General features: G+C 43.8%; 1 protein-coding gene and 1 pseudogene across 4 annotated transcripts in view; one reads left to right on the top strand and one right to left on the bottom strand.

Annotated features, from left to right (window-relative positions):
• Positions 1-176: 176 nt before the first annotated feature.
• On the top strand, positions 177-3,223 carry LOC103246200 (WD repeat-containing protein 5 pseudogene; annotated as a pseudogene).
• A 17,503-nt stretch (positions 3,224-20,726) lies between these two features.
• The window catches only part of UGDH (UDP-glucose 6-dehydrogenase), a 28,445-nt gene continuing 21,227 nt past the window's right edge, over positions 20,727-27,944 (bottom strand). For all 4 annotated transcript variants that reach the window (XM_008017611.3, XM_008017608.3, XM_008017609.3 and 1 more), the window contains 5 exons: positions 27,237-27,367; positions 26,539-26,672; positions 25,722-25,813; positions 25,192-25,302; positions 20,727-21,906 (listed from right to left, as the gene is read on the bottom strand). In XM_008017611.3, coding sequence (XP_008015802.1) covers positions 21,796-21,906; positions 25,192-25,302; positions 25,722-25,813; positions 26,539-26,672; positions 27,237-27,367 — 579 coding nt within the window. In that variant the 3' untranslated portion in view covers positions 20,727-21,795. The remainder of the gene's footprint in view (positions 21,907-25,191; positions 25,303-25,721; positions 25,814-26,538; positions 26,673-27,236; positions 27,368-27,944) is intronic.

Genomic DNA, 27,944 nt, shown 5'->3' with positions numbered 1-27,944 from the left:
GAATTTCCTTCCAAAATACTAATAACTCAGATTCATCTTTTGACTGAATCCTGCCTTTCTACTTTTTCTGCATATCAAAAAGGACACTTTTAGGTGGCCATGTTGTAAAATACGTAAAGTGGATAGCCAATTCTATTTTGAATTCTTATAACGAGCCAGGATTAGAAAAGTAATGCATGTCCTCGCCAGGTGTGGTGGCTCACGCCTATAATCCCAGCACTTTGGGAGGCTGAGGCGGGCGAATCAGTTGAGCTCAGGAGTTTGAGACTAGCCTGGGCAACACAGTGAGAACCCCATCTCTACCAAAAATACAAAAAATTAGCTGAGTGGTGGTGCGTGCCTGTAATCCCAGGTACTTGGGAGGCTGAGGCAGGAGAATCACTTGAACCTGACAGGGAGGGGTTGCAGTGAGCCGAGATCACATCACTGCACTCCAGCCTGGGTGACAGAGACTGTGTCTCAAAAAAATTTTTTAAGTAATGCATGGGCCAGGCACGGTGGCTTATGCCTGTAATCCCAACATTTTGGGAGGCCGAGGCAGGTGGATCACCTGAGGTCAGGAGTTCAAGACCAACATCGTGAAACCCTGTCCACTAAAAATAAAAAATTAGCCGGGTGTGGTGGTGCATGCCTGTAATCCCAGCTACTCAGGAGGCTGAGACAGGAGATTCCTTGAACCTGGGAAGTGGAGGTTGCAGTGAGCTGAGATCACACCATTGCATTCCAGCCTGGGTGAGTGAAACTCTTCCAAAAAAAAAAAAAAAAAAGTAATGCATGTCTTTATAGATCCGAGTACATTTTGGGATGTAAATTTAACCCTATTTTGTTTTCAGACAGTCTCATTCTGTCAGGCTACAATGTAGTGGCGTGATCTCAGCTCACTGCAATCTCTGCCGTGAGATCCTCCTTCATCAGTTTCCCAAGTAGCTGGGATTACAAGCACCTACCATCATGCCCAGCTAATTTTTGTATTTTTAGTAGAGATGGGGTTTCACCGTGTTGGCCAGGGTGGCCTCAAATTCCAGGCCTCAAACGATCTGCCCGCCTTGGCCTCCCAAAGTGTTGGGGTTACAGGCATGAGCCACCACCAGGCCTAACCTTACCAACTTAAAATAGAAATAGCTCAAGCTACCTTAACTTATTTTACAGGAAAAAAATGGATTACTTTTCAGGCTAAGTTTTTTGACATTTCTAGATATTATCTAATAGGCCTTTTGCACAGTGTAGGCCAATGGCAGTTAAACATTTGTTAGCTAGAGAATCGTTTGGTGAAATAAAATTCTCAGCCGGGCGCAGTGGCTCACGCCTATAATCCCAGCACTTTGGGAGGCCGAGACGGGCGGATCACAAGGTCAGGAGATCGAGACCATCCTGGCTAACACAGTGAAACCCCGTCTCTACTAAAATATACAAAAAACTAGCCGGGCGAGGTGGCGGGCGCCTGTAGTTCCAGCTACTCGGGAGGCTGAGGCAGGAGAATGGTGTGAACCCAGGAGGCGGAGTTTGCAGTGAGCCGAGATCTGGCCACTGCACTCCAGCCTGGGCAACAGAGCGAGACTCCATCTCAAAAAAAAAAAAAAAAAATTAGCCGGGTGTGGTGGCACGTGCCTGTAGTCCCAGCTACTCAGGAGGCTGAGGCACAAGAATCACTTGAACCGGGAAGGTTCAAGGTTGTGGTGAGCGGAAAATGCACCACTACACTCCAGCCTGGGCAACACAGTGAGACTCTGTCTCAAAAAAATATAAATGAATAGTCCTCGCTGCCATCCAGGCGGGGTCCGCCGACGCCCCGAGCACCCGGCCCGCCCCTTCGGCCGGCAGACTGCTTCTGTCACCAGGACCCTCTGTCCACGTCCCCTGTGCGGCCAGCGTCAGAGCCATGGCGACTGAGAAGAGGCCACCAGAGCACAGCCGACCCCTTCGTCATCCGCCACTCAGAGCAAGCCTACACCTGTGAAGCCAAACTGTGCTCTAAAGTTCACCCTTGCTGGCCACACCAACGCAGTGTCCTTCATGAAATTCAGCCCGAATGGAGAGTGGCTGGCAAGTTCATCTGCTGATAAACTCATTAACATTTGGGGTGCATATGACGAGAAATTTGTGAAAACCGTCTGGTCACAAGCTGGGAATATCCGAAGTAGCCTGGTCCTCAGATTCTAACCTTTTTGTTTCCACCTCAGATGACAAAACCTTGAAGATACAAAATACGGGACGTAAGCTCGGGAAAGTGTCTGAAAACCCTGAAAGGACACAGTAATTATGTCTTTTGCTGTAACTTCAATCCCCAGTCCAACCTTACTGTCTCAGGATCCTTTGATGAAAATGTGAGGATATGGGATGTGAAAACAGGGAAGTGCCTCAAGATTTTGCCAGCTCACTCAGATCCAGTCTCGGCCATTCATTTTAATTGTGATGGATTCTTGATAGTTTCAAGTAGCTATGATGGTCTCTGTCCATCTGGGACACCGCCTCGGGCCAGTGCCTGAGGACGCTCACTGATGATGACAACCCCCAGTGTCTTTTGTGACGTTCTCCCAGAACAGCAGATACATGCTGGCTGCCACGCTGGACAACACTCTGAAGCTCTGGGACTACAGCAACGGGAATTGCCTGAAGACGTACACTGGCCACAAGAACGAGAAATACTGCATATTTGCCAATTTCTCTGTTACTGGCAGGAAGTGGATTGTGTCTGGCTCGGAGGATAACCTTCTTTACATTTGGAACCTTCAGACGAAAGACATTGTACAGAAATTACAAGGCCACACAGGTGGTGTGATCTCAACAGCTTGTCACCCAACAGAAAACATCACCTCTGCCGCGCTAGAAAATGACAAAACAATTAAACTGTGGAAGAGTGACTGTTAAATCCCTTTGCTCCCTTACGTGATAGACTGTCAGGAAGTTGACCCGGATTGGCAAGAAACATGGTATCTCAGAGGTGGTCCCCCCGGGGTCTGTGCCTGGGGGTCAGGACGGGGCCTGATTTGAGCCTCCTTTTTGAAGACTATTTGGCCGAGTGTGGACCACTGGAAAGTGCTAAAAGTTGCTGGTGACATTTCTCGCTAATTCTTCTAACATTGGTGGCACATGCCTGTAACACTGTCTAGGGAAGTGCCTTCTAATACCGTCTAGGGAAGAGTTCCTAGTCTATTGTGTTCAAACAGAGTGAACAAAAATTTTTAATTTTTTGTTTCAAAAGGGTGAAGTTCAATTTTAAAAAATAATAAATATAATAAATAAAAATCTCATGGAACATCAATGTAAAATAATTAAAATGGCATTTTATTAGCACAGTGTATGTTAAAGTTTCAGATTTGTAACATTTACTCTGTAAATAAAAATAGTGAATAAGAAAAATGAAGCTATTTTGATACACATGCAAAATTGGGATTTATGGATAACAGTTGCAGTCTTCAGCCTCAAGAGTCTACTTATTTGTTTTGGTTGCACAGTATTGAGAACAGTTCCAATATAGCTAAATAATAGTAAATTTCAGTTAGTAGCATAGCTTAAAAAGAAAAAAAAATAGTAAATAATTTTTAAAAATTGTAAAACACCTCATCTTGGAATCTCTGGATACTTTCCAGTTAAATTTAATACAGAAACTTGAAAGAGGAGTAGCAGGAGATGTGTTTGTTTTGTTTTGTTTTTGAAACGGAGTCTCACTCTGTCTCCTGGGCTGGAGTGTGTCATGCGATGTGGGCTCACTGCAACCCCCACCTCAAGTGGTTCTCGTGCCTCAGCCTCCTGAATAGCTGGGATTATAGGCACACACAGCCATGCCCGGCTAATTTTTGTGTTTTTAATAGAGACAGAATTTCACCGTGTTGCCCAGGCTGGTCTGGAACTCCAGGGCTCAAGTGATTCACTCATCTTGGCCACCCAAAGTGCTGGTATTACAGGCGTGCGCCAACACTCCCAGCTAATTTTTTATATTTTTAGTAGAGATGGGGTTTCACCATGTAGGCCAGGCTGGTCTCAAACTCCTGACCTCAAGTGATCCACCCGCTTCGGCCTCCCAAAGTGCTGAGATTATAGGCGTGAGCCACTGCGCCCAGCCAGGGCTGCTATTTTTGAATCTGCTTTTACAGAGCAGGCGGTACCTTTCCCTTCCTCTTTTCCCTTTTCCTTGCTGGCTAGAATGAAAACATGATGCTCAGAGTGGGAGCAGCCACCCTGGACATGAAATGGGAGACTCGTGTCAAGGACAGCAGAGCGACCAGATGAGGAAGGCTTGGGCCTTTTCCAGCCCTCGACCACCTACCTGGACTTTTATGTAAGAGAGAAATACATTACTATTCTGCTTAAGACACTGTAATATTGGGTCCCTCTTGGAGCATCCAAGTTTATATGCTAATGTAATTTGTAAATTATGTTTATTCTAATGCTCCTAAAATAAATGCCTATTAAAATTAAAAAAGATGTATATGCACCTAAAATAATCTCCCATGTTACTAGCATTATCTAGTGAGTAGTCTCTTACATGTCTGTATTCAAGAAAAAGGAAGGGAGGAAGGGAGCAAGCAGTCACTGTATCCAACTTATCCTCTGAAGCTTTAAGTCTGCTTATACGTATTAGTTTGCAAGGCTAACACTACAAAACACTGCAAGAACACACCTGAGTTTTTGGTCTAAAACTTGAACACACTGCCAGTATCTGGTGATGATAACAGCTAGTTGGGGACCACATGCTCTGGAAAGCTAGGATGAGTCTCTAAATGACTAACAAAGTTAATGCCTTTTTTTTTTTTTTTTTTTTGAGATGGGGTCTCACTCTGTTGCCCAGGCTTGAGTGCAGTGGCACAATCTTGGCTCACTGCAGCCTCAACCTCCCTGGCTCAAGTGATCCTCCCACTGCAGCCCCCAAATAACTGGGACTACAGGTCCCCACCATCACACCTGCCTTTTTTTTTTTTTTTGTCATTTTGGCAGAGATGGGGTCTTTCCATGTTGCCCAGGTGGGTCTCAAACTCCTGAACTCAAGCAATTCACCCACTGTGGCTTCCCAAACTGCTTGGATTATAGGCATGAGCTACTGCGCCTGGCGTTTTTTTGTTGTTTTTTTAATGTGATAGCTGTGATTGTGCCACTGCACTCCAGCCTGGGCAAGTGAGACTCTATCTCAAAAAAGCACAAAAAATCGACTGAGTGCAGTGGCTCATGCTTGTAATCCCAGCACCTTGGGAGGCCAAGGTGGGTGGATCACCTGAGGTTAGGACTTTGAGACCAGCCTGGCCAATATGGTGAAATCCTCTCTCTACTAGAAATACAAAAATTAGCCAGGCGTAGTGGCGGGTACCTGTAATCCCAGCTACTTGGGAAGCTGAGGCAGGAGAATTGCTGGAACCAGAAGGCAGGGGTTGCAGGGAGCCGAGATTGTACCATTGCACTCCAGCCTGGGCAACAGGAGTGTGAAGCTCTGTCAAAAACACACGCACACACATACATGGTAAATAAAATTTTAAAATTAAAAAAAAGAAAGTGACTACAAAAATAAAAAACACCTCAATGTTTCCTTTTACCATTTTAACCTTTTTTTTTTTTTTCGAGACAGGATCTTGCTGTGTCACCCAGACTGGAGTGCAGTGGCACAGATCGGCTCATTGCAATCTTGACCTCCCAAGCTCAAGTGATCCTCCCACCTCAGCCTCCTGAGTAGCTGGGTCTACAGATACATGCTACCACTCCTTGCTAATTTTTTTCTAGTATTTGTAGAGTTGGGATCTCACTATGTTGCCCAGGCTAGTCTTGAACTCCTGGCCTCAAGTGATCCTCCTTTCTCGACCTCCCATAGTGAGGCAGAAATTAGAGAAAGAAGAAATAAAAACTAAAAGAGAAAAACAAGTTTTCCTATATTAGGTTGTCTCATCCCAGAAAACAGTAACAGACAGAGCCCAGGACCAGGCAAGTTCCTGATAACACTATCTAAGAAGTCAGAACCCAAAAGGAATGTGCTCTGGAGACTCTCCCAGCACCCCCCAATATAAGGATAAGAAAAACAAAATTCCTCTTTTAATCCTTTACCCCCTCCCCACAAATATTTTGCAAGTTTTGTAAGTTCCTGTTTCTGCTTCAATGCAGCTGCAAGGTCACAGCTGTAACACAGCTGTGCTAGAGATTACAAGACGTGTCACTGCTTGATTAACTGTCTTTATTCTGCTTCTGTAAGCTTGCTTACAAAAATCAAGCCCTGTCTTTGTTCTGGTCTCAATTTTTTGGTTGTGAGTCCACTGAGCTGGTGTACACCTTAATAAAAATCCTCCTGTAACACCCATTTGGTCTCTCTGGTCCTCTGATCCCTGCAACATTTTGGTGAGCCATCCAGGAGAGGAGACGACAGGTTTGTTGTCTCCTTTGCCTGTGGGGCTGGAGCCCTGGGCTGGCAGGATACCAGTGACCCCAGGCGTGCCATCAGGAGAACTTCAACCTGGAGGGGAGATCAGCTCTTCTGCGACCCAGCAGCGTCCCTTCCCTGACAGTGCAAGGGAACCTAAGGGGTACAGGACGATTCCAGGGACAGCGCACTTCAGGACCACGGTAAGGTATTGGGGCCCAACGCAGGATCCGTCCCACAAGGACGAAAGGGGAGCTGATCACCTCCCAGGTTGCAACTAGTAGTCCGACACAGGATGCAAGAATGGCTTGTAAAGGTCGGGGAAACTTACACCCTAGCCAACCCAGGACGCGAGAGTGGCTCGCAAACACAGTTGAGAAAGGGGAACTGGGAGAGGGGAAATGTGTGAAGGTGTGTGAAAGTTTGTTCCAGGAGGAACCAACGCGGAGAGTGACATGTGGGGCCTGCAGGTCTCTTAGTAGAGACTGTATGCTCCAAGCGAAGTGGGACCCACCAGGTCTAATTGGTCTGAAACAAAGGAAGAGTGAGTATGCTATGCCTGGGAAGGAGGAAATGGGAGGAAAATCGTCAAAACCTACCCCATTAGAATGGGGTTAAAGAACTTCAGAAAGGGTTACGCAGGGGACTATAGGATCAAGTTAACCCCCCAAGGGTTGAGGACCCTCTGTGAAATAGAATAGCCTTCTTTTGATGTCAGCTGGCCGGCTGAAAAGGCTATAGGTAGGGAAGCAATTGGCCATGTATTTAGGGTTGTAACCGGGGTTGGAGGACAGCCAGGGCACCTGGACCAATTCACCTAATATCCACTCATGGCTGAATGCAGCCCTGCCTAGCAGCTTATTGCAGAACACTCCTAGCTGGAGCCATGCCCAAAGTGAAAGTAAAATCAGCTTTGCTGGCCAACAGGGAGACAAAGGAAAAGTCTCAAGGAGAGCAGGAAAAACCAGTTTTGCAAGCTCCAGAGAAGGCAAAAAACGCTTCCTCCCTATACTCCAATCTACCCACCTCTACTGAGACGAGCAGCCCCTGAGGGGTTAGGTCCAGATGGGTACACGCCCCCAACCTCACCCAATAGGGAAGAATCAGAGCTCCAGGAAGTTAAAGTGGAAGATCAGGAAAATCAGGCAAGACTTCTCCAGTCAGGCCGCACTCAGGCTATGCAAATACCTCTCAGGGAGACAAGAGGACCCCCCTCTATCATAATGAACAAGGTCAAATCCAGGGAAGAGAACGAACCTTCATTCATTTTCAACTACTCATCTCCTAAACTGGAAGCACCATACCCCTTCCTACAAGGAGAAACCTAAGGCCCTTATAGATCTGGTGCAGTCTATCTTTCTAACACACAATCCAACTTGGCCAGACTGCAAACAGCTCCTCCTGATGCTGTTTAATACTGAGGAGTGCCGGAGGATAACTCAGGCAGCCCTCCACTGGCTAGAAGCCAATGTACTAGCAGGCACAGTGAATGCTCAGCGTATGCTCAAGGCCGGTTCCCAGAAGCAGACCCGCACTAGGACCCAAATGATGTCACCCAGTTTCAGCACCTGCAGAGGTACCGAGAGGCAATCCTGCAAAGGTTGAGAAATGGCAGAAAAAAAGGCAATCAATATAGGGAAAATCTCAGAGGTGCTCCAGGGAGCAGATGAAAGCCCTAGCCAGTTTTATGAAAGACTGTGTAAGGCATTTCAGCTTTATATTCCATTTGACACTGAAGCAGCTGAAAATCAGCGCATGGTGAACATGGCATTTGTAGGACAAGCCCAGGGTGATATCAAATGGAAGCTGCAAAAGCTAGAAGGGTTTATGCAGGCATGAATGCCACCCAGCTTATAGAGGTGGCCACTAAGATGTATGTTAACCGTGACCAAGAGGCAAAGAAGGAAGCAGATCAGAGGCTTAAGAAAAAGGCAGGTGGTGGCTCACGCCTGTAATCCCAGCACTATGGGAGGCCGAGACGGGCAGATCACGAGGTCAGGAGATCGAGACCATCCTGGCCAACACTGTGAAACCCCATCTCTACTAAAAATATAAAAAAATTAGCCGGGCTTGGTGGCGGGCACCTGTAGTCCCAGTTACTCGGGAGGCTGAGGCAGGAGAATGACGTGAACCTGGGAGATAGAGTTTGCAGTGAGCCGAAATCACACTACTGCACTCCAGCCTGGACAACTGAGCAAGACTCCGTCTCAAAAAAAAGAAAAGAAAAAAAAAAAAGAAAAAGGCCGATCTGTTAGCGGTAGCCCTCGTAGAAAGGGAAACCAGTATTGTAAGAGGATGTGGACGTGGACATGGATGTAGAAGAGATCAAGTTAGGCAGAGATCTGAGAGCCGGCTGAGGCTAGAGAGAGATCAATGTACATGATGCAAAAAGAAGGGACACTGGAAGGATGAATGTCCAGAAGGTAATGAGGAGAGTAATCAGGGCCATGGTATGAAGAGGTCATCGGCCATGGGCTGCTGCACCCTGAGAGAACCAGATAAGTATCTAATCAGACTGGCAGGGGCTGAAGGATATGAAGACTAGGACAGACTGGGCTCCTTCTCTTTAGGCCCCCAGGAACCAACAGTCACATTAGAAGTTGGGGGCCAGCTAATGGACTTTATGGTAGATACTGGGGCTGAACACTCAGTAGTGACCTGACCTCTAGGGCCACTAACCAAGAGCTACACAATTAGGAGCCACTAGAGTCTCAGAGAAAAGGCCTTTCTGTCAGTCAAGGAGGTACGTTATAGGAGGACGAGGGGTCCAACATAAATTCCTATACCTCCCAAATTGTCCAGTTCCCTTGCTGGGAAGAGACCTACTCCAAAAACTGCAAGCACAGATTGCTTTTGGGCCACAAGGAAATGTGACTTTGAGCCTAACTGAGCCGAAGGCCATGATGTTAACCCTTACTGTCCCACAGACTGAGGAATGGAGACTATATGCAAAAAAGGCTCCAGAACTGGGAGTAAATGAAATGTATAGGTTACTTACTAAAATTCCTGGAGTATGGACTGAAGATAATCCACCAGGGCTGGCTGTAAATCAGGCACTGGTAGTAGTAGAGTCAGAACCAGGAGGCCGCCTTCATTGCGGTGTAGATGTAGTAGATAAGGTGTTCTCAAGCTGGAGAGATCTTACAGAACAACCCCTTGGGGACCCAGATGTTGAATACTTTACGGATAGAAGCAGTTTTGTACTGGAAGGGACCCGAAAAGCCAGGTATGCAGTAATAACATTAAACTCAGTAGTAGAGGCACAGTCTCTGCCCACCGGGAACATCAGCTCAAAAGGCAGAACTAATAGACCTGACAAGGGCCCTATTGCTAGCAAAAGACAAAAAAATCAATGTTTGGCCAGGCGCGGTGGCTCACGCCTGTAATCCCAGCACTTTGGGAGGCCGAGGCGGGTGGATCACAAGGTCAGGAGATCGAGACCATCCTGACTAACACTGTGAAACTCCGTCTCTACTAAAAATACAAAAAATTAGCTGGGCGTGGTATTGGGCACCTGTAGTCCCAGCTACTCGGGAGGCTGAGGCAGAAGAATGGCATGAACCTGGGAGGTGGAGCTTGCAGTGAGCCGAGATCACGCCACTGCACTCCAGCCTGGGTGACAGTGTGAGACTCCGTCTCAGGAAAAAAAAAAAAAAAAGGCAATGTCTACACGGATTCTAAGTATGCCTTTGCTACATTACATGTGCATGGAGCTATATATAAAGAAAGAAGACTTTTAACTGCAGGAGGCAAAGAAATAAAGTACAAAGAATAAATTCTACAGCACTTAAATGCTATGTGGGCTCCAAAAAAAGCAGCCATTATGCATTGCAAAGGGCACCAAAAGGCAGGAACACTAGAGGCCAAAGGAAACAGAAAAGCAGACAGGGAGGCAAAACGGGCAGAAGTGACTACCCTGCACTGTAAAGAGGAGATCTTAGCTTTGCCTCTCCTCCCAGAGCTTCCCCTGCCAGAGGCCCCAAATTATTCTCCAAATGAAAGGGCGTAATGTGCCCAAGAGGCTGGAAATTACATTGAAGGAGGATGGTGGAAATTCTCAGATGGGAGGCTAGCCATTCCTGAAATGGTAGCTCCTAAGTTTGTAAAACAATTCCATCAAAGAACTCATATTTTTAAAAAATGGCATTAGAGACAGTACTTAGACGCCATTTCTGTGTGCCACGGCTCACTGCCATTGCCTGAGCCGTTTGTGAACAGTGTCTAACCCGTGTTCAGAACAACCCTCGGGGCCGGGCGCGGTGGCTCAAGCCTGTAATCCCAGCACTTTGGGAGGCCGAGACGGGCGGATCACGAGGTCAGGAAATCGAGACCATCCTGGCTAACACGGTGAAACCCTGTCTCTACTAAAAAAAATACAAAAAACTAGCCGGGCGAGGTGGCGGGCGCCTGTAGTCCCAGCTACTCGGGAGGCTGAGGCAGGAGAATGACGTGAACCCGGGAGGCGGAGCTTGCAGTGAGCTGAGATCCGGCCACTGCACTCCAGTCTGGGCTACAGAGCCAGACTCCGTCTCAAAAAATAAAAAAAAAAAGAACAACCCTCGGCAGGGGCCTACCTGGCCCCCAGGAATTCAAGAAATAGAGGCCACACCTTGTGAAAACTTGCTTCTGGACTTTCCCGAGCTGCCCCGAGCAGGAGGCTATGGGTACATGTTGGCCTTTGTACCTTCTCAAAGTAGGTCGAGGCTTTCCCCACCCAGACAGAAAAGGTGCAGGAAGTAACTAAAGTACTGATAAGAGACATTATTCCCAGATTTAGACTGCCTCTAACTCTAGAGTCAGACAACAGACTGGCATTTGTAGCTGAAATAGTTCAAGACCTAACATGGCTGTTAAAAATAAAATGGAAATTACACACGGCCTACCGGCCACAAAGCTCAGGAAAAGTGGAGCGCATGAACCAGACGGACACGCAAGCAGCTACTGAAGAAATATTGTCAGGAGACTTATTTGAGATTAGATCAAGTCTTGCCCATGGTCCTCCTCTGAGTCAGGTGCACTCCCACTAAGCAAACTGGGTATTTGCCTGATGAGATTTTGTTTAGCCGGTCACCCCTAATCATAGGTCAGATTAAAGGTGATCTCCGTGAGCTACGAAAACTAACTTTGAGAAACCAAACGCAGGTTTAGGGATAGCCATGTAAACAGTTCATAGCTGGGTACATGAAAGAGTACCTGTAAGTCTAACAGACCCAGCACACCTATTTAAACCTGGGAGCTTTGTTTAGGTTAAAAAAATGGAATCCAACCACTTTGGGACCCATAAGAGACAGGCCCCATACTGTAATCTTGTCCACTCCCACTGCTGTTAAAGTTGCAAGAATCGTGCCTTAGATGCACCACAGTCGGCTGAAACCGGCGGCCCAAGACCGGTAGAGCAGCCAGCAAGATCCAGACCACCCGACCCGACTCATCCTGTGACAAAACCAAGCTGCCAGTAGAGACAGCAGCCCTGCTCTGGTCACTCCGGAAGCTGACCAGTCTACGCACGGTGGAAGCTGGTAGAAACAACAGGCCTGCTCTAGTCACCCCAAAGGCTGACTAGTCTATGCACGGCTGAAGCTTGAAGAATCATCATCAGGGAAGTAAATGTAGCCAGAAATCTTAAGTCCCATGACTTTCCTTATAATATTAATTGTTTTGCTGTTGTTCTGTCGCTTTAGCCACCCCACTTCTCTGGGTAAACACCTCTTCTGTCCATGCTAGATAGAAGCATGCCAATCCTTGTTTTGCTCTTGCTAGTTCCCATATCTATGCTAAAAAGAGAAAGACTCACAGAGCAACGCCCGCACTGCCTGCTACCACATGGTTAAGAAACACAAGAGTTAAGACTTTATTGTACTATACATATTATAAGTGAACAGGAAACCATCTGGGGACTTGCATGCACAACTAGACAATTTATTCAGTCTGTGACCCAAGAGATGGCCAGCCTTATATATGCTATAATCCCAAGCTCATACCTGAAAACCAAGAGAGTCCCCAGACTCCCTCTTCAGAGGTTGGTTTTCGTCCTTTGGTGGATTTAAAACATTAATGGAAGTGGTGCTGGTTATATTAAGTGGTTGCTTAATACTCCCTTGCCTCTTACCCCTGCTTGTCAGAACCATTCAATCGACTATAGAAGTCTTAGTAGACGAAACAACCACCGCTCGACTAATGGCTGTAAGTACCAGTCATTGCCAACTGAAGAAAATTATGCTGCCATGAAGAATTAAATAATAGTGACGCTTTCTATTAAACTTTATTTATAAAAAGCATCAAAGGGGGGAATGAGGCAGAAATTACAGAAAGAAAAAATAAAAACTAAAAGAGAAAAACAAGTTTTCCTGTATTAGGCTGTCTCATCCCCAAAAGCAGTAACAGACACAGCCCAGGCCAAGGCAAGCCCCTGATAACACTATGTAAGAAGTCAGGACCCAATAGTGCTGGAATTAGAGTCAGGAACCACCATGCCCGGCCCATTTTAACCATGTTGAAGTGTACAGTTCAGTGGCATTAAGTACATTGCCAATGTTATGTAACCATCAGTGTCTCCATTTTGACGACCAAATGAAGTCCAAGCTCAGTGTAGAGTTCAGGGCCTTCTACAATTTGTCCTTGGTCTAATCTTCCAGTCTTCTCCAGCTATTCCTCCTCGTACTCCCTTCAACTCCAGAAAAAAGATAACTTGCTTTCCCTAAAAGCAGCCTGAATCTTCCTGCTTCCATCTTTTTCTTCCCATTGCTTCTGCCATGGACCTGCCCATTGGAACCCACCCTTCCCCTACTAATATCACGTCTCTCCATTAAGATCCACCTCAAAAGCCACCCTGCCTCCGGGAAGCCTTCCTGTTTTCCTCAGCTGGAGGCATTACCTCTGTGCCCACACAGCATTTTAAAAAATCGTTTATGGCTATTTTCTCGGTTGGGCCAGTTATTTGTGTACCTGCCTCTCTTAAGACCTCTCTCATTCATCTATGCCCTCTGTTTCTTAGCATCGCACAGTATCTGCCTTATAGTAGGTGCACAGACACCTAATTTGAAATATTATTTTTTGAGATGGAGTTTTGCTCTTGTCCAGACTGGAGTGCAGTGGTGTGATCTTGGCTCACTGCAACCTCCACCTCCCGGGTTCAAGCAATGCTCCTGCTTCAGCCTCCCAAGTAGCTGGGATTACAGGCACATGCCACCACGCCTGGTTAATTTTTGTATTTTTAATAGAGATGGAATTTCTCCATGTAGGCCAGGATGGTCTTGAACTCCTGACCTCAGGTGATCCACCCGTCTCGGCCTCCCAAAGTGCTGGGATTACAGGCATAAGCCACCGTGCCCGGCCCTAATTTGAAATATTCTAAGTAGAGTTACTTAAAGGTGAGTACAAATGAACTTACTTTACACATTACACTTAGACCTTACCTTTACCAGCTCAGTTGTCTTACTGAACCCTCCTCCATGTCCCCTACCCCAAACCTCCTGTAGAACCTCAGACCCTTTCTAATAGCTAGGAGTCCCCAGGAGGGTGGAGGCCATGTGCTCACTTCCATTTCAGCTGCAGTTCAAGCAATTTTGCTTTAGCAACCTTCTGATTACTTACTTATTCATTTATTTTTTGAGATGGAGTCTTGCTCTGCTGCCCAGGCTGGAGTGCAGTGGCGTGATCTCGGCTCACTGCAACCTCCGCATACCCGGTCCAAGCCATTCTCCCACCTCAGCCTCCTGAGTATCTGGGATTACAGGCACCTGCCACCAGGCCCGGCTAATTTTTGTATTTTTAGCAGAGACAGGGTTTTACCCTGTTGGCCAGGCTGGTCTCAAACTCCTTACCTCAGGTGATCCGCCCATCTTGGCCTCCCAAACTGCTGGGATTACAGGCGTGAACCACCACGCCTGGCCAATTTTTGTATTTTTAAAATAGAGACAGGGTTTCACCATGTTGGCCAGGCTGGTCTCGAACTCCTGACATCAACTGATCCTCCAACTTTGGCCTCCCAAACTGCTGGGATTACAGATGTGACCACTGCACCCGGAGCAAACTTCTGATTCTTTCCTTGAGATGCTACTTCATTATTCTGTCTAAAGCCATTGGTGCTTGTTCTTCTCTTTTCTTCTACTTCTTCTTCTTTTTTTTTTTTTTTTTTTCTGAGACAGAGTCTCACTCTGTTGCACAGGCTGGAGTGTAAAGGTGCGATCTTGGCTCACTGCAGCCTCCGCCTCCTGGGTTAAAGTGATTCGCCCTCCTTAGCCTCCTGAGTAACTGGGATTACAGGCACCCGCCACCATGCCCAGCTAATTTTTGTTTTTGCTTTTGTTTCGAGACTGAGTTTCACTCTTGCCGCCCAGGCTGGAGTGCAATGGCGCGATCTCTGCTCACTGCAACCTCTGTCTCCTGAGTTCAAGTGATTCTCCTGCCTCAGCCTTCCAAGTAGCTGGGATTACAGATGCCCACCACCATGCCCAGCTAATTTTTGTATTTTTAGTAGAGATGGGGGTTTCACCATGTAGGCCAGGCTGGTCTTGACTCCTGACCTCAGGTGATCCACTTGCCTCAGCCTCCCAAATGTGCTAGGATTACAGGCGTGAACCACTGTGCCTGGCCACTCTTCTTAATAATGTTAATACAATACCTCTAAAATTAGGGTATTTTCAGCTTCGAGTAAGAAATGTCCTATTCAAACGTGTCATTAAGAAGGACACTTATATCACCAAACAGGAAGTGGGCTTCAAGGTTCATTGATTCGGGGACTGAACAAAATAATTGAGGATCTAGGTTTTCTCCTTCTATTGTCTCTGCCATCTTTGGTGTTGGCTTCACCCCGGTCTGGTAGGATGGTGGCTGTGGCTGTCACAACCAAACACCTGTTATCCAGGCACCATATCCAGCCATGACATCCAGAAGGAGGAGAGAGGGCAACTTTCCTTGTAGCTGTTTAAGGAATGTGTCCCAGGAGCCTTACTAACGAACCACCCCTCAATTCTCAATCGCCAGCACTGGTCACAAGGTTGTTTCTGAAGCAATCATTGGCAAGAAAAATCATCAGCAAAGGAAATATGTTAAACAAAAGTAAGATGGACCATCCTTGGATCTGAAGGTGAGGTAAGCAGGTGGGGATGAACATCTGAACACTGGGGCTCTGTTAGGAATGAAGAAGGGAGAATGGATCCTTCTCGATGGGCAACCAACAAAGTCTCCCTAACGTTTGTGGAGTGTTTACTGTGTACCACACCCTGTGCCAAGTGCTTTACACTCTTATCTAACGTAATCCTCACAAATGGCCTTCTGAAGCATACTGTATTATCCTTGATTTATATATGAAGAAATTGACTTAAGAAAGTTGACATTCTGGGCCAAGGCCCCATTTCTACGAAGTGGTAAAAGCAAGATTCAAACTTGATCAAAAACTGGAAGCTACCATTGTCATCATAATTCAGACAGGAATCATTAGTAGATGCTAAAACCAGTGGATGAAAGTTTAAAGGAGTAACAATATTCTTGTTTGTTTTGTTTTGTTTTGTTTTTGAGATAGAGTCTAGCTCCATCGCCCAGGTTGGAGTGCAGTAGCACAATCTCGGCTCACTGCAGCCTCAGCACACCCAGGTTCAAGCAATTCTCCTGCCTCAGCCTCCTGAGTAGCTGAGATTACAGGTGCCAGCCACCACGCCTGGCAGTTTTTGTATTTTTAGTAGAGATGGGGTTTCACCATTTTGGCCAAGCTGGTCTTGAACTCCTGACCTCAGGTGATCCACCCACCTCAGCATCCCAAAGTGCTGGGATTACAGGCATGAGCCACTGTGCCTGGCCTGTTTCGTTTTTTAGACACAGTTTCACTCTGTCGCCCAGGCTGGAGTACAGTGGTGAGATCTTGGCTCACTGCAACCTCCACCTCAAATGATCCTCCCATCTCAGCCTCCCAAATAGTTGGGACCACAGGCATGTGCCACCACACCTGGCTAATTTTTGTATTTTTAGTAGAGATGGGGTTGTGCCAGATTGCTTAAGCAATCTGCCTGCCTTGGCTTCCCTAAGTGCTGGGATTACAGGTGTTAGCCACTGCACCTGCCCTATTTCCTTATTTTTTAAGGAAATAAAACTCCAGTAGCCAACCTCCAAGATGGCTCTCAGTGATTATCACCTCCTGGTATCCATGTCTCTTCAGACAGTGAATAGAGCTATCTGGTTAAACAATAGGATCTTGTAGAAATGATGGGGTATGATTTCTGAGGCTAGATAATAAAAGACATTGGAGGTTTTGTCTTGTCCTCTATTGGTTTGTTCACTCTTGGAGATGCCAGCTTGCTGTGCTGTGTCATGAAGATCTCAAGCAGTGCTATGAGGAGATCCAGTTGGCAAAGAACTGAGGCCTCCTGTCAACAGCCAGCACTAACTTGCCAGTCATAGGAGCAAGCCATCTTGGAAGACAATCTTCCAGCCCCAGTCAAGCCTTTGGATGACTAAAGCCCCGGTTGACATTTTGATTACAACCAGACTTTGACCCAGAACCATTTGGTTAAACTGTTCCTGAATTCCTGACCCACAGAAACTGAGATACCCCTGAAGTATTTAGGAGAAAAGGGCATCATGTCTCCAACTTACTCTTTTTTTTTTTTTTTTTTTAAAGACAGAGTCTTGCTCTGTCACCCAGGCTGGAGTGCAGTGGCATGATCTCAGCTCACTGCAACCTCTGCCTCCCAGGTTTGAATGATTCTCCTGCCTCAGTTTCCCAAGTAGCTGGGACTATAGGTGTGCACCACCATGCCCGGCTAATTTTTTGTATTTTTAGTAGAGATGAGGTTTCACCATGTTGTCCAGGCTGGTCTCAAACTCCTGACCTTAGCCTCCCAAAGTGCTGGGATTACAGGCATGAGCCACCGCACCAGGTCTTGCAACTTAATCTCAAATTGTTCAGGAAAAAAAATTATATAAATATAAATTTTATGTGTGATGTATATAAGAAGGATAAAACAAAGCAAATATAATATTAATATTTACAGAATGTGAAGGGTATACAGAATTTTTTGTACTATTCTTTCAACTTTTCTGTAAATCTAAAATTATGTCAGAATTTAGGGTTTTCTTTTTTTTAAAAACCAGCAACCTTTGATCTAGATCTGCCCTTCAAAGATATTTTGGTCTGTATAGTATAACAATTCATTTTTAAACATTGTGCCAACTCTTATAAATTGAGAGATTTTATATAAAAATCCAGATTTTTTACAAAAATTAGTCAGGCATGGTGGTGGGTGCCTGTAATCTCAGCTACTCAGGAGGCTAAAGCAGGAGAATAGCTTGAACCTGTGAGGTGAAGGTTGCAATGAGCCAAGATTGCACCACTGCACTCCAGCCTGGGCGACAGACATTCCATCTCCAAAAAAAAAAAAAAAAAAAAAAAAAAAAAAAAAAAATCAAACCACCAAATCCAGATTTTTAGCTTTTTCTTGAGAAATAGGAAGATAAGGCACCAGTGACAAGTACTGCATAACAAAGTATTGGCTTAAGTCTGCATGACAAGTATTGGCCTGACGGCTGGTTAACTCTTTGCATTTGAGAATGACTTTTACCTGGGCACCTTTATATATCCAGAGAAGCAGAATGACTAATATTAAGAGTTGGAGAGAAAAGTCACATAGTCTGTCCTGAATTCTGGTTCTGCCACTTATTAAGGTGTGACCCTGAGCAAGCTGCTAAATCTTTTGAGCCTTCTGCCTGCAGTCTGAAACACAGGATCAGAACTTACCTCAAAAGACTTAAATCAGTCCTAGAATCACATGGGGAAGTAAAAAATGAAGTGAAACAGAGACTTACGTGAGGAACAGATGAGAAAATGCACCTAAAGGACTTTGCACGGTGCCTGCCCAAAATGTTCAGTGGTAATTACTGTCCCTTTAGTGATTTCAGAGCCTACATGTGGTTCTGGTGCGGTGGGACCAGCTTGTTATGGTGCTAACAGGAGTGCTCATTGCCTGCCAGTGATTGTGCCAATAAGATCTTGGTGTAAACATTCATCTCATGTAATCTTTATAACAACTCGAGTTAGAGATGGATTATCTGTTTTACAGACGGAAAAATAAGGCTTTCGGGTAGCTTAGCCAAGAAGTCTTAAGTGGAACTGTAGGAGAGAAAATTGTAGGAGAGAGATTTTGTTTATATATTCTTTTGTATCTATGTGAATGTCTTTTTATCATGTCCATATGTTATTTTCAGTTTTAAGTACAGTTAATAATCTTACCAATATTCATCTGCCCTACCAAAAATATGTTAGCTAATAAAAAATCGAAACTTTTCCTGGGGGTAGGGATCAGGTATAAACATTTAAATATGTATATTTTTAAAAACTGAAAGTTTGTATCATTAAAAAAAAATTGTCTTTAACTGGTTGAGGAAAGAAAAAAGACTAACCATCTTCATTCAGCTTTTCACATGAAGGTCTCAAATTGTTATTAAGCTACATGCCTAATTACTGAGTTTTTCCTCCCATTTCAAACAGCAAGTTTATCTGGCTCTATGAGCCCTCTTTTGCCCATTTTCCTCCATTTACCAGTAACTTGTTTTTGTTTTATTTTGAGACAGGGTCTCACTCTGTCATCCAGACTAGAGTGCAGTGGTACAATCTTGACTCACTGCAGCCTTGACCTCCTGAGCTCGTGATCCTCACACCTCAGCCTCCCAATTAGCTTGGACTACCGGCACACACCACCACTCCTGGCTAATTTTTTGTATTTTTTTAGAGACGAGGTTTCGCCATGTTGCCCAGGCTGGTCGTGAACACCTGAGCTCAAGCGATCCACCCACCTTGACCTCCCAAAGTGCTGGGATTACATGCATGAGCCACCATGCCCGGCCAGTAACTATATTTTACAATAATTGTTTACTTATCAGTTCCAGGCATTGAAACATCTTGCAATTTAAAACATGTACCTATTTCTTTATTTTCTTTTTTCTTTTTTTTTTGATGCAGAGTTTAGTTTTTGTTGCCCAGGCTGGAGTGCAATGGTGCCAGCTTGGCTCACTGCAACCTCCGCTCCCAGGTTCAAGCAATTCTCCTGCCTCAGCCTCCTGAGTAGCTGGGATTACAGATGCGTGCCACTATGCCTGGCTAATTTTTTTTTTTATTTTTAGTAGAGACGAGTTTCACCATGTTGGTCAGGCTTGTCTCAAACTCCTAACCTCAGGTGTCCCCCACCTCAGCCTCCCAAAGTGTTGGGACTACAAGCATGAGCCACTGCACCTGGCCCAAGTACCTATTTCTTTTTTCTTCTTTTTGTAGTTCTTTCAAAGGATTTATTTGCTATAGAATTGCTTCATTCCACCAACGAGATGAACTCAGGATTCCTTTGTTTAAAAGGATTTTGCTTATTGTTGTGTTTTTACAGATTTGGCAATATCCAAATAGCAATTCTTAGGCTGGGTGTGGCGGCTTGAACCCTGGGAGGCAGAGGTTGCAGTAAGCCAAGATCGTGCCACTGCGTTCCAGCCGGGCCAATAAAACAAGACTCTGTCTCAAAAAAAAAAAACAAAAAAAAAAAAAACAAAAAAGAAAAAAAAAAACAAAAAAAGCAATTTTTTTTGCCAGCATTTGGCATGTCTAGACAAGAGGAGAAAAAGTTAGAATCTATAGCATTAGATGTCTAAAAATAGAAAAAAAAAAAAAAAACATTTAAAAATTTAAAATTCCTCATTTGGACAAGTGCCTAATTCTATCTGCTTTAGCATACATCTTCATATATCTTTGGATTTACAATGCCTTTACTAGAATATAAAATTACTAAGTAAATACAAGAATATTTTCAAGCATAAATGTAAAGCAAATTCTAATTAATAAACTCATCCTTACTTCAAAGTCTTATGAGTAAACGCTCACCTTATGTTCGAACTCTAGTATTTGTCATTTTCAGAGGTATGCAGACTTTCTTAAAAGACCAGGTAGGAAATATTTTAGGCTTTGCCAGCCAAGAGGTAAAGTTGAGGATATTATGTAGGGATTTGTATAACCATTTAAAATGTTTGTGCTTTGTTTGTAGAAACGGGGTCTTACTGCCTAGGCAATAAGTTGCCCAGGCTGGTCTCAAACTGGCCTTAAGTGATCCTCCCTCTTTGGCCTCCCAAAGTGCTAGGATTACATGCATGAGCCACCATGCCTGGTCAAACCACTTAACATGTGACCATGTAAAAATGTAACAACCATTCTTAGTTCACTTGTGGCTGGCCAGATTTGACCCATGGGCTACAGTTTGCCAATGTTTATTTGCTAAATTCCCTCCCTTTGTTGCATCATTTGAGAGAATATAATATCCTTTTCTCTAAAAAGTGAGGTGTCATTTTTTTTCCCCATCCAATGTCAGGCTGTCATGACTCAGTTACTTGTGCATTGACAAAAATTACACCCATACAGTTGTTGATGGAGAACGTTTTATTTATGGAATTTTTATCTGTACAGATGCTTCTGTCCTCATCTTTATATTTGTCTCCCTCTTCTCATTGAACTGCAAAATTCCTGAAGGATGAGACCTGGGCTGTTTAATGCAATCTGTACATTCTCAGCAGAACACAAGTATCAAATGGACATCGGATACATTTTAATAATGATCTAACACAAGCAAAAATAATCACTGAAAATATAAAACTCAACAAGAGACATAAGAAAAAAAGCAGACGGAAAACAAAAAAAATTTCTTATTTTAGAATGATGCTATACATAACTTGTAAAATATTTAAGTTTTTATACATGAGATTATATTGGTTTCCTTAAAGAAAAAAATTACAATTAAGAATGGAAATTAAAATGTAAAACCAAGATAAATATTTTTGGCTTTTGGACTTAAAAAAAAAAAAAAGATTAGTGAGGAAAACCAAGAAATAATGGGGAGAGAAAGAAACACTACTACTAATTTTCTCTTTATGATTTAAAAAAAAAATCTTTTAACCATATTTGGGGTGACTAGAAATTAACAGTGATGATCCTTTTGAGTTAAAAAATCAGAGACACATTTTATTAAAACAAAAGGAACAAAGGAACTTTAACCAGACCATACATGTAAAGGCTATTTAGCATAGCAATTTCATGGATTCAAAATACATCTTTAATGACAAGCAAACCAATAACCAGGAAAAATGAAGACTGTCCTTCCCTTTATAATGTGATATTAAAGTGCGGCCTGTGGACAATTTATAAAGTGTTTGAAGTTTAATTTTTATTTTACAAAAATTGACACTATTAAAACCAACATGATTATCTTTTACTCATCCAATAACTGAGATAACAGTATTATAAAAATATGTAAAAAAATTCTAGATTCATAATTACCAGATATGCTAATACCCATATAGCTAGTATAAATCTGATGATTAAAAAAATAGTTTTGTTTCCTTAAAAACACTTGGTTCGTTTACCATTTAATATCAGATAGATATTTGCTATCCTGAAGTACCAAAAAAAAAAAAAATCACAAATAAAAAGGCAATCTCTACACTTTAGGTTTCTTGTTAGGTGGATCTTGAAGACTAAACTTTGGAATTTCACCAGAAGGAGCATATGGAATTCTCTTTGAAGACACCTTTTTGCCAATTGTTTCAATCTGAAAAAAAAATTTTAAGAGAACTATTAACAATTACATAAGTGTAAGAATTTACAATGTACCGAAATGGGAGCAGGGGGAATCTAGATTTTTTTCTTAGAAAAGGATTCTCAAGTTGTCTGGGTTGCTATGAGAGATCTTTGGTTTCTTCCTTATTTTTTGTTTCTAGAATTAATCTACACTTCATTTTAATATTCATAGCTAGACTTTCTCACTCCTGTCATTCCCACACCTGACTCCCTCAAAGTAGTCAATTATGTGCCACCACTGTCTTTAGAAACATGCATGAAATTAACTGACCAAATTCCGGTGAGTTCATATTTTATTTCAAACTCCATTCTCATTTCAATTTCCCTTGTACTAAAAATCCTGCAAAAGCTAACAGCATAATCTTTTTTTTTTTGAGATGGAGTCTTGCTGTATCGCCCAGGCTGGAGTGCAGTGGCACGATCTTGGCTCACTGCAACCTCCGTCTCCTAGGTTTAAGCAATTCTCCTGTCTGCCTCCTGAGTAGCTGGGATTACAGACGTGCACTACCACACCTCGCTAATTTTTGTATTTTTAGTAGAGATGAGGTTTTACATGCTGGCCAGGCTGGTCTCGAACTCCTGACCTCAAGTGATCTGCCTGCCTTGGCTTCCCAAAGTGCTGGGATTACCGGCATGAGCCACTACGCCCTGTTTGTAACAGCATAATTCTTTTTCTTTCTTTTTTTTTTTTTTAAATCGAGTCTCACACTGTCGCCCGGGCTGGAGTACAGTGGCGCGACCTTGGCTCATGGCAGCCTCCGCCTCCCAGGTTCAAGCGACTCTCCTTGCCTCAGTCTCCCAAGTAGCTGGGATTACAAGCGCCCGCCACCACACCAGGCTAATGTTTCTGTATTTTTAGTAGAGGCGGGTTTCACTATGTTGGCCAAGCTGGTCTCAAACTCCTGACTTCGTGATCCACCCGCCTTGGCCTCCCAAAGTGCTGGGATTACAGGCATAAGCCACTGTGCGCTGCCAACAGCATAATTCTTAAGAATTCAGACTTCGGAGTCTGGAATCCTGACTGGCACTTGCTGCATTACCTAAACTCTACAGGTCTTTCTTCCCACTTGTAAATTGTGTCACCACCACTTAACTCAAAGGGTTGTGGTAAGTATTAAATTAGGTAAAGTGCTTAGCATACAAGAAGCCAGCCTTCACTAAATGACAATCAATTTTTGTTTTGTCTATTACATTTTTCATTTATTCCATATATTCAAAATCATCTTCTTATTAAAAATACTACTTCAACGGTCATGAATTCATCTCCCCTCCACAGCAGAGATAAATATACTACTCAATTTTCCTGTCTTTTGAATTATAAATTAATATTTAATTCTGACTCATACCACAAAAAAGGGCTTCTGCTTTATATTAACCAGTTGTCTTAGTGACTTACAAATTCTCCTTATTTAGTGATTCCATTCCTAATAGTTTTTTTAATCCTCACTAGGAAAGTTAACTTTTACAATAACTTAAAATCATTTAAAATATGTATTTCTCTACATATGTTTCCCCTTAGATGAGTAAAACAGGAATGACAGAAAATGTGTCTATGCCTTGCAAATAACCTTTTAAAAATAACATTCCTGAGTTTAGTCATGACCGGGGAAAACAGTCATGCTGTTACTCACTAGGGAGGGGTGGAATAGAAGAGTCCCCAAGGTCTTGGATGGAAGAGTTCACAGACAAGGATGCCATTTGATTCTTTCCACAAGCAAATCTCTCATGAAGGAGAAATGGGCGCTGAGTTCTAAATAAGGACCTTCACCAAGTTGGTGAGAGGTTTAAGAGAACCAGATCAGATATTTTTGAATAGCAGATTAGGCCTTACTTGTACCTCTCCAAGACAGCTGGTGCTGAGATGTGTGTAGCAAGCTATCAAACACTGCTGCTTTTCTGCTCTGCGTGGGCACTACGTTGACTGCAACCCCCTGGCATATTTTTTTATTCTCCCTAACTTACTCCACCTCCCCATCCTCCTATCCCCATATACACACTGCTCTAAGGAAATGGAAAGTAGCTTCTTATTAATACTTTTGGGACTCCTTGGAGAACTGAAATAGATGTAACATATAAATACACTGTTCTGGGTGGAGGCTTCTGTCAGCTTTCCAAATGTTCCATAATTCACAAGCTGTTTTTTGTTTTTTGAGGCAGGGTCTCGCTCTGTCACCCAGGCTGGCATGCAACGGCATGATCTCAGCTCATTACAACCTCTGCCTGCCGGGCTCAAGTAATCCTCCCACGTCAGCCTCCCATGTGGCTGGGATTACAGGCGCAGGCCACCACGCCCGGCTAATTACTATTTTTTTTTTTTCCCGAGATGGAGTCTTGCTCTGTCACCCATGTTGGAGTGCAGTGGTGTGATCTTGGTTCACTGCAACCTCCACCTCCCAGGTTTAAGCGATTCTCCTGCCTCAGCCTCTGGAGCAGCTGGGATTACAGGCGTGTGCCACCACGCCCAGCTAATTTTTGTATTTTTAGTAGAGATGGGGTTTCACAGTATTGGCCAGGCTGGTCTCGAATTCCTGACCTTGTGATATGCCCGCCTCAGCCTCCCAAAGTGCTGGGATTACAGGCTTGAGCCACCACGCCCGGCAATTTTTGTATTTTTTTTTAGAGACAGTGTTTCGCCATGTTGGCTAGGCTGGTCTCAAACTCCTGGCCTCAAGTGATCCACCTCCACAGCCTCCTAAAGTGCTGGGATTACAGGTGTGAACCACCATGCCTGGCCAGTTGATAAACTTTGAATCAGAAGCGGGCCAGTACCATTGAAACTCCCATATATTTCATTCAGACCCCTCACAGCACTGGGACAGTGCTGAGTACTCAGAAGGTATAGGATGAACACCTGCTGATTGACCAAGACCTCTTTCTTTCTCTACCTTTAGATCACAAATTTAGGGAGGAAGTAGAGTAGTCAGAAAAATCCCAAAGGGACTTCCAAAAGAACTGACATGTTGCCCCAGAGTTAGGTTACTGCTAAGGAAAATAAGAAAATTCTAAAACCCACACAATGGGTTTAAAAAGCAAATGAGCACTTTCCTAATTGTTGAAATAAACTTCTGATATTGATTTGGTTCCCCAAAAGAACTGCCCTAGAACTTCCCTAGGTATCATCTTAATCAGCCAAACATATTCTGAGCTGCTGTGATGGTCTTTTGATGTCAACTTGACTAGATTATAGTCTCCAGTTGTTGAATCAAACACTAAAGATGAAACAAAAAGAAGAAAAAGGGTCCAGGATCATGATTACCTGGAAGCCAATGGTTTGTAGTTCATTGTGGAGCCCATCCAGGACACGCCGTCCATCGAAGATAAAGGCTGGCTTTAGCATTTTTTTATGAATGCGTTCATAATCCAATTCCTGTAAAGACAAACCATAGGAACAATTAAAACACATACATGAGCTGGGCGCAGTGGCTTATGCCTATAATCCCAGCACTTTGGGAGGCCGAGGTGGGTGGATCAGGAGGTCAGGAGATCGAGACCATCCTGGCCAACATGGTGAAACCCCATCTCTACTAAAAATACAAAAAATTAGCCAGGCGTGGTGGCAGGTGCTTGTAGTCCCAGCTACTCGGGAAGCTGAGGCAGGAGAATGGCGAGAACCCGGGAGGCAGAGCTTGTAGTGAACCGAGATGGCGCCACTGCACTCCAGCCTGGGTGATAGAGCAAGACTCTGTCTCAAAAAAAAAAAAAAACACATACATGAACACATACTCAACCTCAGCTGATAGTGGAACACCTCTAGAATTTTCCTTAGTATCTTTTCTGTTACCTTACCTTAAACATGTCCCACTCAGTGCAAATAACAACAGCATGGGCACCATCACATGCTTCATATGGATCCTTGGAAATGGTCACGAGGCGGGACACTGTAACAGCAACAACAAAAAAACAGAAATAAGGAGTTATTTGACATTACAGTAGTTCCCCCCTTATCTGCAGGGATACATTCCAAGACCCCCAGTAGATGTCTGAAACTGTGGAGAATACTGAACCCCTATATATACTTACACACATACTTGTTTTTTGAATCTGATTGCCAAAAGTTACTAAGTGACTAATGGGCGAGTGCATGTGGAATGTGGATATGCTGGACAAAGGAATGATAAATGTCCCAGGCAGGATGAAGCAGTACACAATTTAAAACTTATGAATTGTTTATTTCTGGAATTTTCTTTCTAGTACTTTCAGACTGCAATTGACTGCAGATAACTGAACCCATGGAAAGAAAAACCACACATAAGGGGGATAGTACTATAGATACTCTAACACTAGGACTGCAGAAGAGTTGGGAATAATCTGATTTTAGCATCAGTGGGAGTGATGGTGGCAGGCCCCAAACTCTGCCTTGGAATCATCTCCTTGGAATTTTGGGGCTTTGTGGGATATGTTGGAAAAATCAATGGACCAATCCACAGCTGATCACTTCAAATCAATGTTGATGACATGCCTAAGACTTTAATTTCAGAGAAATGAGGTTTAAAAGAAGGCCTACCAATGATATAAATGATAAAACTGAACAACCTAAGGTTTCCAGAAGATAAAAAGTTTTAAGGTCTGTACTCAAAATGATTCATGAGACTCAGAGCCTTACCTTGGTCATCCTCTGAAACACCTGGATGAGAAAGATCCACAACTATTTGTTCCCTAGGTACTTTTGGATCATATATATGGAGGTGTGCGCCTTCATCCATCAAATATTTGCTAATATATATACTAGAAGATTCTCTATAGGAAAAAAAAAAATCAGTATTGCTAAGCTTTACATGGCATTATATTCTAATACCAGGGAGTTTAAGATACAGGTAAAATTATATTTCCTTTTTTTTTTTTTTTTTGGAGACAGAGTCTCACTCTGTCACCCAGGCTGGAGTGCAGTGGTGCAATCTTGGCTCACTGCAAGCTCCACCTCCCGGGTTCATGCCATTCTCTTGCCTCAGCCTCCCGAGTAGCTGGGACTACAGGCGTCCACCACCACGCCTGGCTAATTTTTTTGTATTTTTAGTAGAGATGGTGTTTCACCATGTTAGCCAGGATGGTCTCAATCTCCTGACCTCGTGATCCGCCCGCCTCCACCTCCCAAAGTGCTGGGATTACAGGCGTGAGCCACCGCACCCAGCCAGGTAAAATTATATTTCTTAAGCTGGTGGAGTGGTGAAGATATGGATGTTTATTTTTATTCTTTATATTATATATATACATATATTTTATGCACACATCCACCAATCAAAAAATTAAGATGAGGAGTTAACACAATCTCAAAGGGCTTGAAATATTTTTAAAAACTGATACCTCGTATCACCAGTGTCCTTTTTGAATGCAAATCCCAAAATAGCTATCTTCTTATCAGTTACTGTATTAAACAGACTGTCTATGATCCGGGAAGCAAACCTCCTCCTTTGGTAGTCATTCATGTCTATCACCTGAAATTACATGTACAATTGTGCAATGATTAGTTAAAAGAGGTATGGCCTATGACACACATTACTCAGAGTTTTATGGTGAGTGCTATTGTACAAATACAACACTTACATATTAACAGGAGGCAAAAATTAACCAAACTCTAGTGCCTGTGGATTTAAAACAAAACAACAACAACAACAAAAGAATCACCCATCCCCTTCCTTAAAGCCATCCTAGGCCAGCAGTGGTAGCTCACATCTGTAATCCCAGCACTTCAGGAGGCCGAGGTGGGCGATTGCTCGAGTTCAGGAGTTCAAGACCAGCCTGGGCACCACGGTGAGACCCTGTCTCTACAAAAAATACAAAAATTCACCAGGCATGGTGGCATGTGCCTGTAGTCCCAGCTACTTGGGAGGCTGAGGTGGGATGGCTTGAGCACAGGAGGCAGAAGTGGCAGTGAGCCAAGATCATGCCACTGCACTCCAGCCTGGGTGACAGAGCCAGACCCTGTCTTAAATTAAAAAAAAAAAAAAAAAAAAAAGCCATCCTAAAAATTTGTAATTTCATTTGGCTTGACTTTCCATGCATAAGGCTAGG

This window comes from Chlorocebus sabaeus, chromosome 27 (genome assembly GCF_047675955.1).
Source record: "Chlorocebus sabaeus isolate Y175 chromosome 27, mChlSab1.0.hap1, whole genome shotgun sequence".
In the NCBI taxonomy this organism is placed as follows: Eukaryota; Metazoa; Chordata; class Mammalia; order Primates; family Cercopithecidae; genus Chlorocebus; species Chlorocebus sabaeus.
Note: the sequence above shows the minus strand (reverse complement) of the source record. Positions and strands in the feature narration are given on the sequence as shown.